The sequence below is a fragment of the Pristiophorus japonicus genome, chromosome 30 (assembly GCF_044704955.1).
Source record: "Pristiophorus japonicus isolate sPriJap1 chromosome 30, sPriJap1.hap1, whole genome shotgun sequence".
NCBI lineage: Eukaryota > Metazoa > Chordata > Chondrichthyes > Pristiophoridae > Pristiophorus > Pristiophorus japonicus.
This window is the reverse complement of record NC_092006.1, coordinates 11,871,013-11,886,137: the sequence shown is the minus strand read 5'-3', so window position 1 is coordinate 11,886,137 and position 15,125 is coordinate 11,871,013. Positions and strand designations below refer to the sequence as shown.

The 15,125-nt window shown below is 52.5% G+C and overlaps 1 protein-coding gene across 1 annotated transcript in view; it reads right to left on the bottom strand.

Moving 5' to 3' along the window:
• The window catches only part of iqgap3 (IQ motif containing GTPase activating protein 3), a 153,352-nt gene that overhangs the window by 8,605 nt on the left and 129,622 nt on the right, over positions 1–15,125 (bottom strand). The window contains exons 32-36 of the mRNA XM_070868690.1: positions 13,430–13,577; positions 10,467–10,554; positions 8,120–8,332; positions 6,785–6,951; positions 2,129–2,254 (exon numbers count right to left, since the gene is read on the bottom strand). Of these exons, the coding sequence (XP_070724791.1) occupies positions 2,129–2,254; positions 6,785–6,951; positions 8,120–8,332; positions 10,467–10,554; positions 13,430–13,577 (742 nt within the window). The remainder of the gene's footprint in view (positions 1–2,128; positions 2,255–6,784; positions 6,952–8,119; positions 8,333–10,466; positions 10,555–13,429; positions 13,578–15,125) is intronic.

The following is a 15,125-nucleotide window of genomic DNA, read 5'->3' as shown; positions in this document are numbered from 1 at the left end:
GAGTAAACCTCCCTGTACGCTGTTCCATCAAACACTCCCAGGTCGGGTAAAGACAGCATGGGTGCAGGATACAGCTCCTGCCATACTGCCCTGTGAATCACTGCAAGATGAGGCCCAACACAGGTTAACGGTGCTGACAATGTGCCTCAACCGACAATCTCCGAATAGAATCTTCGGGGTTGGAATTGCTATTGTCGTGGTGCCGACGCCCGGTCCCAGAAGCGAAATTCAGATTAAAGCCCCTCACGGGGAGTGGACCCCGAGGCCAGTGCGGGCGTCGGCGGCCACACGGAGGGGTTGCTGGCCAACTCCCGGCGGGAAGGGGTCGTCGTGTACCGTGATGACATTGTCATCGCTGGTGCTATGATTCGCGCCTCCGCTCTTTCCCCACAGCTCTGCCATTTCCTCCCCTTCAAGTATTTATCTCTTTTGAGCCGCTGACATTTCCTCTTTGCACACCAGTCGAGTGATCATCAGTGACGTTGACCATTTTTGCACTGTGTGCCTGTGCCTTGCTGTAACTAGACTGTGTTGTGTCTCATCTCAGTTGGAACAAAATGCCCCGACCCTCTTTCCCCCCCACCCACACCCCTCTGCTGCTTTGATAGACATGAAAGTTGATTATTATATAGCACTGCACTGCTTAATCGCCTTATTCTGCTAATTATAGCTTTCTCTCTCTTTTGTATAACGATTGGGAGTTTTTTTTTCTTAATTCCTCTCCGTGGCACGCACCATTCCCAGCCAGGAGCCCAATGGTGGATCTGTGTTAACGCAGCTTTCTCTCTCCACCCACGTTCCCGCTAATGTGTTTGTGTGTGTGTGGGAGTCCCTTTAACGGCTGCGCGGCCTATTTAAAGTTTTGTGTGTGCGTGGATTCTTCGCTGTGAAAGGCGACGAGCAGTCAGCGCGGAACCTCCAGACCTCTGCGCAGCGAGCGTTGCCATTGGCCAGTGCCACGCGGGCGAGGTGTGGAGGACAGACTGGTGCCTCAGCCGAGCCCAGCTGACCATACTGTCCCGCTGGGACATTCAACAGCTTGCACTGATATAGCGCCTCAAACCGAGTAACACACCCCAAAGCGCTTTACAGCCAATGAAGTACCTTTTCGAGTGTGGTCACTGTTGCAATGTGGGGAACACGACAGCCAATTTGCGCACAGCAAGCTCCCACACACAGTGACGTGATAATCTGATTTGGCGATGCTGGTCGAGGGATTAAAATTTCATCAATAGAAATAGTCATAACTTTCTTTCTCTCTCTCTCAAAATTAACACTCATCTTGTGAGCCTTTTTGAAACCGGCTAACTTTCAAATTAAGCAAAGTACAAAGGGACCTGGGTCCCTGGACACCAGTCATTGAAAGTAAACATGTAGGTGCAGCTAGCAGTTAGGAAGGCAAATGGTATGTTGGCCTTCATTGCAAGAAGATTTGAGTACAGGAGCAAGGATGTCTTACTCCAGTTATACAGGGCCTTGGTGAGACCGCACCTGGAGTATTGTGAGCAGTTTTGGTCTCCTTACCTAAGGAAGGATATACTTGCCACAGAGGGAGGGCAGCGAAGGCTCACCAGACTGATTCCTGGCATGGCAGGACTGTCGTATGAGGAGAGATTGGGTCGACTGGCCCTGTATTCACTGGAGTTTAGAAGAATGAGAGGGGATCTCATTGAAATGTATAAAATTGTGACGGGGTTGGACAGATTGGATGCGGGGAGGATGTTTCCCCCGGGGCTGGGAAGTCTAGAACAAGGGGTCACAGTCTCAGGATACGGGCTAGGAAATTTAGGACTGAGATGAGGAGAAATGTTCTCACTCAGAGGGTGGTGAACCTGTGGAATTCTCTACCACAGAAGGCTGTGGAGGCCAAGTCACTGAATATATTTAAGAGGCAGATAGATAGATTTCTAGACACAAAAGGCATCAAGGGGTATGGGGAGAAAGCGGGAATATGGCGTTGAGATAGAGGATCAGCCGTGATCATATTGAATGGCGGTGCAGGCTCGAAGGGCCGAATAGCCTATTCCTGCTCCGATTTTCTATGTTTCTAATACTCGTTCACAATTTACAGGCAAAAATCAAAGCAAGAAGCTCCACAAACCCCCCCCCCCCACCCCCTCCGACTTACTGGCTGACTGGTAGGTCCTCGATCTCCAGCAGCACCCCCTTCTCTTGCAGTCGCGCTGCGGTGTAATTCAGAGACGGTGCTTTATTCTTCCTCCCCTTGCCTTCTGCCGGTTTCTTCCCGGGGCCCCTGGGGAACATCACCACGCACAAGAGGTTACACATAGACAGACAGCCGCAGTGAATGTAACCAGCCCCGACTCCGCAGGACAAGGTGGATGCAGAGAGGATGCTTCCACTGATGGGGGAAGACTAGAACTAGGGGGCATAATTTTAGAATGAGGGGCCGCCCATTTAAAACTGAGATGAGGAGAAATTTCTTCTCTCAGAGGGTTGTAAATCTGTGGCTACCTCTGAGAGCTGTGGAAGCTGGGACATTGAATAAATTTAAGACCGAGATCGACAGCGTCTTAAACGATAAGGGAATAAGGGGTTATGGGGAGCGGGCAGGTAAGTGGAGCTGAGTCCATGATCGGATCAGCCATGATCGTATTAAATGGCGGAACAGGCTCGAGGGCCCGTATTGCCGACTCCTGCTCCTATTTCTTATGTTCTTATGTGAAGCTGTTCCTCTCCAGCCCCGGGGAGAGGCGGTTTCAATTTTAAGGACGGGGTACAGCCCTGGTTCAAAGTCCAGGCCGGCAATAATTATGTCGTTCCTCGGTAATATTTTCACCATCGCACGTGGGGTTTAAGACATTCAACAGTTTGCATTTATATAGCGCCTTTAACGTAGTAAAATGTCCCAAGGCGCTTCATAGCAGTGTTAAGACAAAACAAATAAATTTGACACCGAGCCACATAAGAAATTACGGTAGATGACCAAAAGCTGGGTCAAAGGGGTAGGTTGTAAGGAGCGTCTTGAAGGAGGAAAGAAAGGCGGAGAGGTTTAGGGAGGGAGTTCCAGAGCTTGGGGCCCAGGCAGCTGAAGGCACGGCCACCGATGGTGGAGCGATTATAATCAGGGATACTCAGGAGGGCAGAATTAGAGGAGCGCAGAGATCTCAGGGGGTTGTGAGGCTGGAAGGGGTTAAAGAGATAGGGAGGGGGCCGGAAGGAGGTTGGAGATAGCGAGGGGTGTAGGGGCTGGAGGGGGTTACAGAGATAGGGAGGGGTGTAGGGGCTGGAGGAGGTTACAGAGATAGGGAGGGGTGTCGGGGCTGGAGGAGGTTACAGAGATAGGGAGGGGTGTCGGGGCTGGAGGAGGTTACAGAGATAGGGAGGGGTGTCGAGGCTGGAGGAGGTTACAGAAATAGAGAGGAGGCGAGGGCCATGGAGGGATTTGTAAACAAGGATGAGAATTTTGAAATCGAGGCATTGCTTAACCGGGAGCCGATGTAGGTCAGCGAGCACAGGGGGTGATGGGTGAGCGGGACTCTGTGCGCGTTAGGACACGGGGGCAGCGAGCACAGGGGGTGATGGGTGAGCGGGACTCGGTGCGAGTTAGGACACGGGGCAGTGAGCACAGGGGGTGATGGGTGAGCAGGACTCGGTGCGAGTTAGGACACGGGGCAGCCGAGTTTTGGATCACCTCTAGTTTAAGACGGGCAGAATGTGGGTGGCCGGCCAGGAATGCATGGAACAGTCGAGAGGTAACAAAGGCATCGATGAGGGCTTCAGCAGCAGATGAGCAGAAGCAGGGGTGGAGATGGGCGAAACAGGCGGTTTTAGTTATACAGCGGATATGTGGTCTGAAGCTCATTTCAGGGTAAAATATGACACCCAGGTTGTGAACAGTCTGGTTCAGCCTCAGACAGAAGTTGGGGAGAAGGATGGAGTCAGGGGCTCAGAAACGCAGTGTGTGGCGGGGACAAAAGACAATGGCTTCAGTCTTCCCAGTATTTAATTGCAGAAAATGAAAGACTAAATGCCCCGGTGATTCCTCTTTGTGGCTTAGTGGGCAAGAGCCGATCTTAGCCAAGATGGCAGTCGGGGTGTTGAGTCGGGGGGGGGCGAAGAAGCGTCAAGCCAGGATTCCCACTCTGCCCTGCTGGTCAGTGTCTGTGCCAGGACAGGATCGGGCTGCGTGGCGATGCCAGCCACAGCCGAATAGCTCCTTGCCACTCAGTGCTCGCAGATGAAGTGTAGACAAATGGCTAAGACATCATCATCATCATCATCGGTGGTCCCTCGAACCAGGATGACTTGCTTCCATGAGTTCACAGATGTTTCAATGAAGGACTCGATGTTCCAGTCCTGAACTCCAGCTGAGTCGGTGGAAGATGCCTGTGGGTGGATTTTTTTAACGTGGGCTGACCGTTGCACACCAGCCACCACACGGGCTTGACAGAGCGAGGTCTTGGTCCAGTGGCAAGGGTTAACCAGGACCTGCTCTCCTGCACGGACCTAGTGCGCGCACATACCGCACAGTGTGGGCTGGGCCCGTGCTGCCCCTGGGCCCTCGGTTCTTCTAGGCCCCGTACCCTCATTCGCCGCACCTCCGTTACGATGTTCCAGGGCCCGGCGCTCCAGTTCTATTTATAGCCCCGACCTGCGGTAGTGTTCTCACACAGGTCGTGGGCCTGGGACAACAGAGGACTGGCCGGTACCTGTGGAACACTGCTCAAGCATAAGTCAGCATGTTCAGTGAAGGTGGAGAGATCATTGGAGGAGGAGGAGTGGGGGCATTATTAGTGTACCTGCCCCACAGGGACATAGCGGGGCCCTCGGGCTGGGACTGAGCACAAGCCGTCACATTGCTAAAGGAAGGTAATCAGGAAGGCAAATGGAATGTTGGCCTTTATTGCAAGGGGGATAGAGTATAAAAGCAGAGAAGTCCTGCTCCAACTGTACAGGGTTATTGGTGAGGCCACACCTGGAGTACTGCGTACAGTTTTGGTCTCCTTATTCAAATTCACTTGCATTGGAGGCTGTTCAGAGAAGGTTCACGAGGTTAATTACGGAGATGAAGGAGTTGTCTTTTGAAGAAAGGTTGAGCAGGTTGAGCCTATACTCATTGGAGTTTAGAAGAATGAGAGGTGATCTTATTGAAACGTAAAAGATTCTGAGGGGACTGGACAGGGCAGATGCAGAGAGGATGTTTCCCCTCGTGGGGGAATCTAGAACTAGGGGGCATAGTTTCAGAATAAGGGGTCGCCCATTTAAAACAGAAATGAGGAGGAATTTCTTCTCAGAGGGTTGTAAATCTGTGGAATTCTCTGCCCCAGAGAGCTGTGGAGGCTGGGACATTGAATATATTTAAGGTGGAGATAGATAGATAGACAGCGATAAGGGAGTGAAGGGTTATGGGGAGCGGGCAGGGAAGTGGAGCTGAGTCCATGACCGGATCAGCCATGATCGTATTAAATGGCGGAGCAGGCACGAGGGGTCGAATGGCCGACTCCTGCTCCTATTTCTAATGCTAAAGTAAGCTAGCGCTCCACAATTTGGGCCCGAAATGCATCAATAATTGGCAAAAGCAGATACTGGGAACACTTGCCATTCACCTCCCAGTCGTCACAGACAGATGGTGACTTCAGGAACTGTAAACGAGAAGGCACTGGGAATGCAGTCAGTCGACGGGGAGTGAAATGATCGATTAACAGGTCTGACTTCCTCAGGGCCAACCAGGCAGCAACACCCCAAAATACTGACCATCTTGCAGTTTCACCTGCTGACCTACATTGGCCCCTGGTCTGGCCCCCTCCCTATCCGTCACCTCCTCCAGCCCTGCAACCACTCCCCCACCAATCACCTCCTCCAGTCCTACAACACCTCCCTCCCCCACCTCCTCCAGCACCTCCCCCCCATCACCTCCCCCAGCCGTACAACACCTCCCTCCCCATTCTTCACCTCCCCCAGCCCAACAACACCTCCTCTCTCCCCCCCTATCTGTCACCTCCTCCAGCCCTACAACACCCCCCCACCTGAGATCTCTGCGCTCCTCCAATTCTGGCCTCTTGCGTATCCCCCGATTTCCATCGCCCCACCATCGGTGGCCGTGCCTTCAGCTGCCTGGGCCCCAAGCTCTGGAACTCCCTCCCTAAACCTCTCCTCCTCTCTCTCTCTCCTCCTTTAAAGCCACCTCTGTGTCTTAGTATCTCCTTAGGCAGCTCGGTATCAAATGTTGCCTGATAACACTCCTGCGAAGCGTCTTGGGATGTTTTACTCTATCAACGACGCTTTATAAATGCAAGTTCGGAACAGGAGGAGGCGCTTCAGCCACTCGAGACGGTTCTGCCATTTAATTAGATCGGGGCTGATCTGTATCTTAACTCCACCCACGTGCCTTGGTTCCTTAACCCTCGATACCCATACCCAACAAAAATCTCGTTTTGAAATTTCTAATTGACCCCTGGCCTCGACAGCTTATTGGGGGAGAGAGTTCCCGATTCCTACCGCCCTTTGTGTGAAGAAGTGCTTCGTGACATCACCCCTGAACGGCCTGGCTCTAAATTTAAGGTGATGCCCACCTGTTGTTGATGATCCGCTGTGCATTTCCAGCATTTTGTGTTGTGACGGAAGGGCCTGGAGCCCAGATATGAGAACATAAGAAACAGGAGCAGGAGTCAGCCATTTGGCCCCTCGAGCCTGCTCCAACAATCAATAAGATCATGATGGCTGATCTTCGACATCAACTCCACTTCCCTGCCCGCTTCCCAAAACCTTGGACCCTCCTGAAGAAATACCAGGTGCCAATGGGCATAGCGCCCACACGTACTTTCCCTTGGCGGCCAGGTTGTCTAGGCAGGTCTTGATGTACTGGTTGTAGTAGTCGATTTGCTCCTCATAGAAGGCCGTCTTGGAGTTCATCCCGTTCAGCGTCTGTCTCAGCTTGGTCAGTTCCGCCTTGCGCTGCTGTCTGTAACGCCGGTGGTTCTGGATGTCCTGTGGGGAAGGAGAGAGCAGAGTGTGAGAGGGGAGCTGAGGGAACGCTCTCGCCAGCCTGCCTTGCCCGCAGGGGCAGACATCTGCTGCTCCACTGGCTGGTGCATCGCTCAAGGCAGACAGGCAGAACTGCATTTATATAGTGTCTTTCACGACCAGCGGATGTCCCAAAGCGCTTTACAACTAGCACTTTTGGAGTGTAGTCACTGTTGTAATGTGGGAAATGCGGCAGCCAATTTGCGCACAGCAAGCTCCCACACACAGCAATGTGTTAATGACCCAGATCATCAGCTTTTGTAATGTGAATAAATATTGGCCAGGACACCGGAGAGAACTCCCCAAGCTCCTCTTCGAAATAGTGCCGCGGGAACTTTTAGGTCCATCTGAGGGGGAAGATAGGGCCTCAGTTTAACGTCTCATCTGAAAGACGGGACCTCCGACAGTGCGGCACTGCCTCAGTACTACCCTTCCGACAGTGCGGCATTCCGACAATGCGGCGTTCCCTCAGTACTGCCCCTCTGACAGTGCGGGGCACCCTCAGTACTGCCCCTCCGACAGTGCGGCGCTCCCTCAGTACTGCCCCTCCGACAGTGCGGCGCTCCCTCAGTACTGCCCCCCCGACAGTGCGGCGCTCCCTCAGTACTGCCCCTCCGACAGTGCGGCACTCCCTCAGTACTGCCCCTCCGACAGTGCGGCGCTCCCTCAGTACTGCCCCTCCGACAGTGCGGCGCTCCCTCAGTACTGCCCCCCCGACAGTGCGGCGCTCCCTCAGTACTGCCCCCCCGACAGTGCGGCGCTCCCTCAGTACTGCCCCTCCGACAGTGCGGCGCTCCCTCAGTACCGCCCCTCCGACAGTGCGGCGCTCCCTCAGTACTGCCCCTCCGACAGTGCGGCGCTCCCTCAGTACCGCCCCCCCTCAGTACCGCCCCTCCGACAGTGCAGGGCTCCCTCAGTACTGCACTGTGTCTCAGCTTAGATTTATATGCTCAAGTCACTGGAGTGGGGACTTGAACCCACAACCTTCTGACTCAAAACAGGAGTGTGCTACCCACTGAGGCACAGCTGACACTTGCCCCACGGGACGGTAATGGTGGGCTGGTCTATCATCCCGGCCTCCCGAGCGAAGACTTCAGCAATTCTACTGAGCGAAGGTTTGCCGCTCTCTCACCCTGGCTATCTCATTGATGAGTTGCTGGTATCCGTTGGCTGCAGGGACGACGCCGATAGCCTCCAGCTTTCTCAGGCTCCGAACGATCTTTCTCTTTTTCTCCTCAATCGGGAGCTTGTTGTCGAGGACCAGGGACTGGTTCCGCTTCATCTTCTCTGGAGTGCGTGCGTCACGCATCGCCCGCTTCTGAACGATGCGGTGATGGTCGGCCACCTAGAGACAGGGCAAAGTTACACAAACAGGTGCTGGTCTGGAGTTAGACGCAGGTTCAACGCACACAACAATAACCCGCTCACTGAAGCGACCAGACACATAAATACTGTGGCAGCAAGTGGTCAGAGGTTCGGTATTCTGCGGCAAATGTCTCACCTCCTGGCTTCCTAAAGCTTTTCCACCATCAGGAGTGTGAGGGAATACTCTCCACTTGCCTGGATGAGTTGCAGCTCCAACAACATTCAAGAAGCTCGACACCATCCAGGACAAAGCAGCCCGCTTGATCGACACGCTACCCACCACCTTCAACACTCACTCCCTTCACCACCGGCGCATCGTGGCTGCAGTGTGCACCGTCTACAAGATGCACCGCGGCAACTCGCCAAGGCTTCTTCGGCAGCACCTCCAAAACACGCGACCTCTACCGCCTAGAAGGACAAGGGCAGCAGGTGCATGGGGACACCACCACCTCCACGTTCCCCTCCCAGTAACACACACCACCCTGACTTGGAAATATATCACCGTTCCTTCATTGTCGCTGGGTCAAAATCCTGGAACTCCCTCACTAACGGCGCTGTGGGATTCCTTTCCGGCCAGTTTTGCCGACCTACGGACAAACGCACTTATGGAACCATAGAAACGTACAGCACAGGAGGCCACTCGGCCCGTCGTGTCTATGCTGGCTCTTCGAGAGAGCAGTCGCGCTTAGTTCCAACCCCTGCTTCTTGTCCGTAACCATGCAAGTTCCTCGTGAGGAGAAATTCGGCTGTTTAGCGCCACCATTAGCGCCAGGGAGGGGCGCTAAACACCTCCTGCCCTGTCATTGAGCCCCGCCCACTTATCAGTTAAGAATCTGTCTATCTCGGTCTTAAATTTATTCAATGTCCCAGCTTCCACAGCTCTCTGAGGCAGCGAATCCCACAGATCCACAACCCTCAGAGAAGAAATTTCTCCTCATCTCAGTTTTAAATGGGCAGCTCCTTTATTCTAAGATCATGCCCCCTAGTTCTAGTCTCCTCCATCAGTGGAAACATCCTCTCTGCATCCACTTTGTCAAGCCCCCTCATAATCTTGTACGTTTCAATATCATCTCTCATTCTTCTGAATTCCAATGAATAGAGGCCCAACCTCAACTGGGTCACCTCTAAACCTTCTCTGTTCCAAGGAGAACAGTCCCAAACTTCTCCAACCTCTCCTCTGCCAGGCTCTTACTCAGAGGGCACAGAATAACAGCCTGCTGAGGGGGTCAACTCCGCCGTCGCAGTTGCCCCCCCTGGGCTCACTCAAGCAGGCGGAATCCTCGACAGGTTGGCGTTGCTATGGCGCCTGGGGTGGGGGAAATCGCGATTGAGGCCGAGACTGCCCTTACCTGCCGATGACACTGGATAGCAACTCATCCAATTCTCAGAATCATTAGAAATTTACAGCACGGAAGGAGGCCATTCGGCTCATCGTGTCTGTACCGGCCGGAAAAGAGTCACTTTCTCGCTCTCGGTCCGTGGCCCTGTGGGTTACGGCACTTCAAGTGCACATCCAGGTACTTTTTAAATGTGGTGAGGGTTTCTGCCTCTACCACCCTTTCAGGCAGTGAGTTCCACCCCAGACCCCCACCACCCTCTGGGTGAAGACATTTCCCCTCAAATCCCCTCTAAACCTCCCCCCAATTACTTTAAATCCATGCCCCTGGTTGTTAACCTCTCTGCTAAGGGAAATGTCCGTCCTAGCCACTCTATCTAGTCACCTCAATCAGGTCTCCCCTCAGCCTCCTCTGTTCCAAAGAAAACAACCCCAGCCTATCCAATCTTTCCTCAGAGCTAAAATTCCCCAGTCCCGGCAAAATCCTGGTAAATCTCCTCTGTACCCTCTCTAGTGCAATCACATCTTTCCTGTAATGTGGTGACCAGAACTGCACACAGTGCTCCAGCTGTGGCCTAACTTTCCCTCCCTAAACCTGGGGGGGGTGTGGGGCACGGAGCCATATGCATTACATTTCCGATGTGATCAGCTGGTTCAATAGACACTGGGGATGAAGTCGGAACGTCCAGTTCAATATATGTGCTCACTGAGGCATTCAGGGTAAGCTCCGAGTCCCCTTCACTTTTACACTCCCCTCGCCCCCCGCCACCTCATTTACCTGATCTGTTGAGGCAGATGTTTGCAATATTTCAGCCAACGAGTCTCCAGCTTGCGATCGGATGACGTCCACGATTAGCTGCTTTGTGCTAAAATAACAGAAGCGTGTTGATTGAAACATTGAAATTGTCAGCACAGGAGGCCTTTTCGGCCCATCGTGTCCGCGCCGGCCGACAAAGAGCCGCACAGCCCTTGGTCAGCAGCCCTGAAGGTTACATATAAATCTATGAACAGTGAACAGTGACGGAAAGGCAAAGAGCATCCAGGCCAACCAGTCCGCCCCACACAACTGTGACACCCCTTACAATGAAACATTCTACACTCCACCCCAACCGGAGCCATGTGATCCCCTGGGAGAGGCAAAAACCAGATAAAAACCCAGGATAAAAATTTAGGGAGAAAAAAATCTGGGAAAATTCCTCTCTGACCTGTCCAGATCATCACCCTGGCTGCATTCTATTCCCTGCTGTGCTTACCATTATATCTGTGTCGGCCAACCAAAGGTCATCCAGTCTAATCCCAATTACCAGCTCTTGGTCCGTAACCCTGCAGGTTATGGCACTTTAAGTGCCCATCCAACCATCTCTTAAAAATGGTGAAGGATAGACGTTGAGCCTTCTCATTAGTTTTAACAGTTTATTTATATGGCATACTAAGCAGCAGCCACCAGGGATAAGAAAAACCCATTTGGCTCATCCTCCAAATAGGGGCATTAGGGGAGAATCGCAGCCTCCAGAGAGGTTCAAATTGCCTGGCATTTTCTATTCAAGCAAGGAAGTTACGCTAAACCTTTATAGAAATCTCTGCTTAGGCTCCAGCTGGAGTATTGTGTCCAATTCTGGGCCCCGCACTTTAGGGAGGATGTGAAGGCCTTTGAGGGGGTGAGGAGGAGATCGACCAGAATGGTCCCGGGGGATGAGGGACTTCAGTGACGTGGAGAGACTGGAGAAGGTTAAGGGGGAGATTTAACCGAGGGGTTCACTAAAACGAGGGGTTTTGAGGAGTAAATCAGGAGACTGTTCCCGGGGGCAGGAGGGTGGGTAACCAGAGAGACACAGATTGACGATAATCGGCGATGGAACCAGAGGGGGAGATGGGGAGAATGTTGTTGTGATCGGGAACGCGCTGCCTGAAAGGGCGGTGGGAGCAGATTCAATAGTGACTTTCAAACGGGAATCGGATAAATACTTAAAACATTTTTTAAATTTGTTGACGGGTTGTGGGGTTGCTGGCAAGGCCGGCATTTATTGCCCGTTCCTAATTGCCCTTGAGAAGGTGGTGGTGAGCCGCCTTCTTGAACCGCTGCAGTCCCGTGTGGTGAAGGTGCTGACTTTATTGCAGCGGTTTTGTTATAAAACTGAGTGGCTCGCTGGGCCATTTCAGAGGGGCAGTTAAGAGTCAACCACATTGCTGTGGGTCTGGAGTCACACATACGGCCTGACCAGGTAAGGACAGGTTTCCTTCCCGAAAGGGCATTGGTGAACCAGTTGGGGTTTTTACGACAATTCGGTAGTTTTGAGATCACCATTACTGATTCTAGCTTTTTAATTCCAGATAATTTGAAGACTACTTGAAGGGGAACATTTTGCAGGGCTGTGGGGAAAGAGCAGGGAGGAGTGGGACTGAATGGCTGTCTCAAAGAGCCGGCACAGGCACGATAGGCCGAATGGCCTCTTCCTGAGCTGAGAGATTCTATAATACCGCAAGTGGGACTAATTGGATCGCTCTTTCGAAGGCTGAATGGCCTAATCTGTGGTGAATGATCCTACAAGGCTTCTGAGACACCGATTGTGACTTACGCACTTTGTTGTTAGGCAACATGAACACACTGGCTCTCTGCACTCTCGTGTATCCTTCCTGCACTCCTACATCTCAGAAAGAACCGGCACAGGCACGAGAGTCCGTATGGGCTCCTGTGCTGCAAGATTCTACGGAAAGCAGCACCTTTTTCTGTTATGTATGCAACTATGTAATACTTGCCACTAGAGGGCGCAACTGTTGGAGTCCTGATGGTCACCTGCACACACGTACAAAAGGTTGGCCCATGTTGTTTAGGCACTCTGGAGTTGTAATAAAGACGACCAAGGTCACATTAAGTTTAGCTCACAGTACTCAGCCTCGTGGAGTTCTTGTATACATAATATTTTCAATCCTCGATTCCTGTCTTGGAGCATCTACAACCATCTGCTTTCAGGGCAAAACGCCAACTGAGAACCGCATTTCAGACATAAACCCTCCGGGGCCTGTGGTGAAAGGGTCGATGTTCTTTTGAACCTGGGGCTGTTAAAATGTTGGGCCATGAATTTGCAGTGACCTATGAAGTGTCATTATCATAGGCAGTCCCTCGAAACGAGGATGACTTGCTTCCACGCCAAAAAAAGGATGAGTTCACAGGTGTTTCAATGAAGGACCTGAACTACATCCTGAAGGGGTGGAAGATGCCTGTGCGTGGATTTTTTTAACGTGTGGTGGCCGTTGCACACCAGCCACCGGACAGAGCGAGCGAGGTCTTGGTCCAGTGGCAAGGGTTAACCAAGACGACTGGAGACCAGCTCTGCTGCACGGACCTAGTGCGCACACATATCGCACAGTACGGGCTGGCCTGTGCTCCTCTACAATCTCTCGCCGCTCCTTCGCCCCGACGTCGCTGCTTCTGCTGTACCTGGATCTTGACGACATCACTTTTCGCTGCAGTCACCCTCCTGCACCAGCTCGCGCCGTACCTTGCAGTGGCATCCCTCCACGCTGCCCATGGCCACCGCTCACCGCTCCTTATATGGCCCCGACCTGCCGCTGATGGTCTCTCGCAGGTCGGGGCCTCCAAGTGTAGTGATGCAGTGGGTCACAGAATCCAGCCAGAGGTTTTACAGCACAAACAAAATTCTTCCTCATCGCCCTCCATCCCCCTGGTTCTTTTGCCAATTACCTTATCTGGTAAATGTTGACCGAGTCCAGCCTACTGACCTCAGCAGCAAACCTCTGGTGTCACTCGCCCCGTCGCCGTTCTTGTAAATGTCAAATTTGTTGGTGAGCGTTAGTGAAACCTCCATCTTGTTGAGCTGGGCCAGGGTTTGGTCAGCATGCGGATCATTTGCATTCACAGCACCTTCACCTGTGGATGGAGAACGGAAATTGCACGGAGTCAGTGAAGTAGTGAGAGAGCCACGAGGCTGATAAAGCCCCCTTCCCCAAGCCCGAGCCAACAATTATCCCTCTGACAAAAACAGATTACCTGGTCGCCCTGAGACTCTCAAGTTGGTTCTTTTCATAGTGGGGGGTAACAATAATGCTTAAATGAATATATTTTTTGATGGGAGCTGTGAAGTGACCATCTCATCAAAGGCTCATTAATGTGTCCTGTTAAGAGTCAGTTTTTACAGAATGTTAAACTTTTAACTGCAGGCTGTGGTCTTTGTTAGCTAACAACCCTGCTGTAATAATCCGGCAATATGTGCGTGTAACTAGGTCCATGCAACAGAGCTGGTCTCCAGTCGTCCTGGTTAACCCTTGCCCCTGGACCAAGACCTCGCTCTGTCAAGCCCGTGTGGTGGCTGGTGTACAACGGTCACCCCACGTTAAAAAAATCCAACCACAGGCAGCTTCCACCCTTCAGGATGTAGTTCGGGACCTGGAATTTTACGTCCTTCATTGAAACACCTGTGAACTTTTTGACGTGAAAGCAAGTCAGGGACTGCCTAGGATGATAAAGCACAACCTCAGATTTGATGAGAATTTGAGCCCAATTACTCCCTAACCTCCCCCATTACACAGAATATACAGCACAGAAACAGGCCATTCAGCCCATCTGTTCCGTGCCGGTGTTATGCTCCACACCAGCCCCCTCCCACCCCGCTTCATCCCCCCACCCCCCCATCCCCATATCCTTCTATTCTCCTTTCTACCTCGTGTGTTTATCCAGCTTTTCCTTAAATGCAACGATACTATTCGCCTCAACCACTCCGTGTGGTGGCGAGTTCCACATTCTCACCACTCTCCGGGTAAATATATTCAAGGCAGAGATAGACAGATTTTTGAGCGATAAGGGAATAAAGGGTTATGCGGAGCATGCAGGGAATTGGAGCAGAGTCCATGATCAGATCAGCCATGATCTTATTTAATGGCGGAGCAGGCTCGAGGGGCCAGGTGGCCTACTCCTGCTCCTATTTCTTATGTTCTAAAGTTTCTCCTGAATTACCCACTGAATTTGTTAACGACTATCTTATATTGATGGCCCCTAGGTCTGGTCTCCCCACAAGTGAAATCATCTCAATGTCTACCCTATCAAACCCTTCATCATTTTAAAGAACACCGGAAAGAACTCCCCCTGCTCTTCTTCAAATAGTGGCCGTGGGATCTTTTACACCCACCCGAGAGGGCAGACGGGGCCTCGGTTTAATGTCTCATCTGAAAGACGGCTCCTCCGACAGTGCGGCCCTCCCTCAGCACCGCCCCTCCGACAGGGCGGCCTTCCCTCAGCACCGCCCCTCCGACAGGGCGGGGCTCCCTCAGCACCGCCCCTCCGACAGGGCGGGGCTCCCTCAGCACCGCCCCTCCGACAGGGCGGGGCTCCCTCAGCACTGCACTGGGAGTGTCAGCCTGGATTATGGGCCTGAAGTCTCTGGAGTGGGACTGGAACCCGCGACCTTGTGACAGAGGCGAG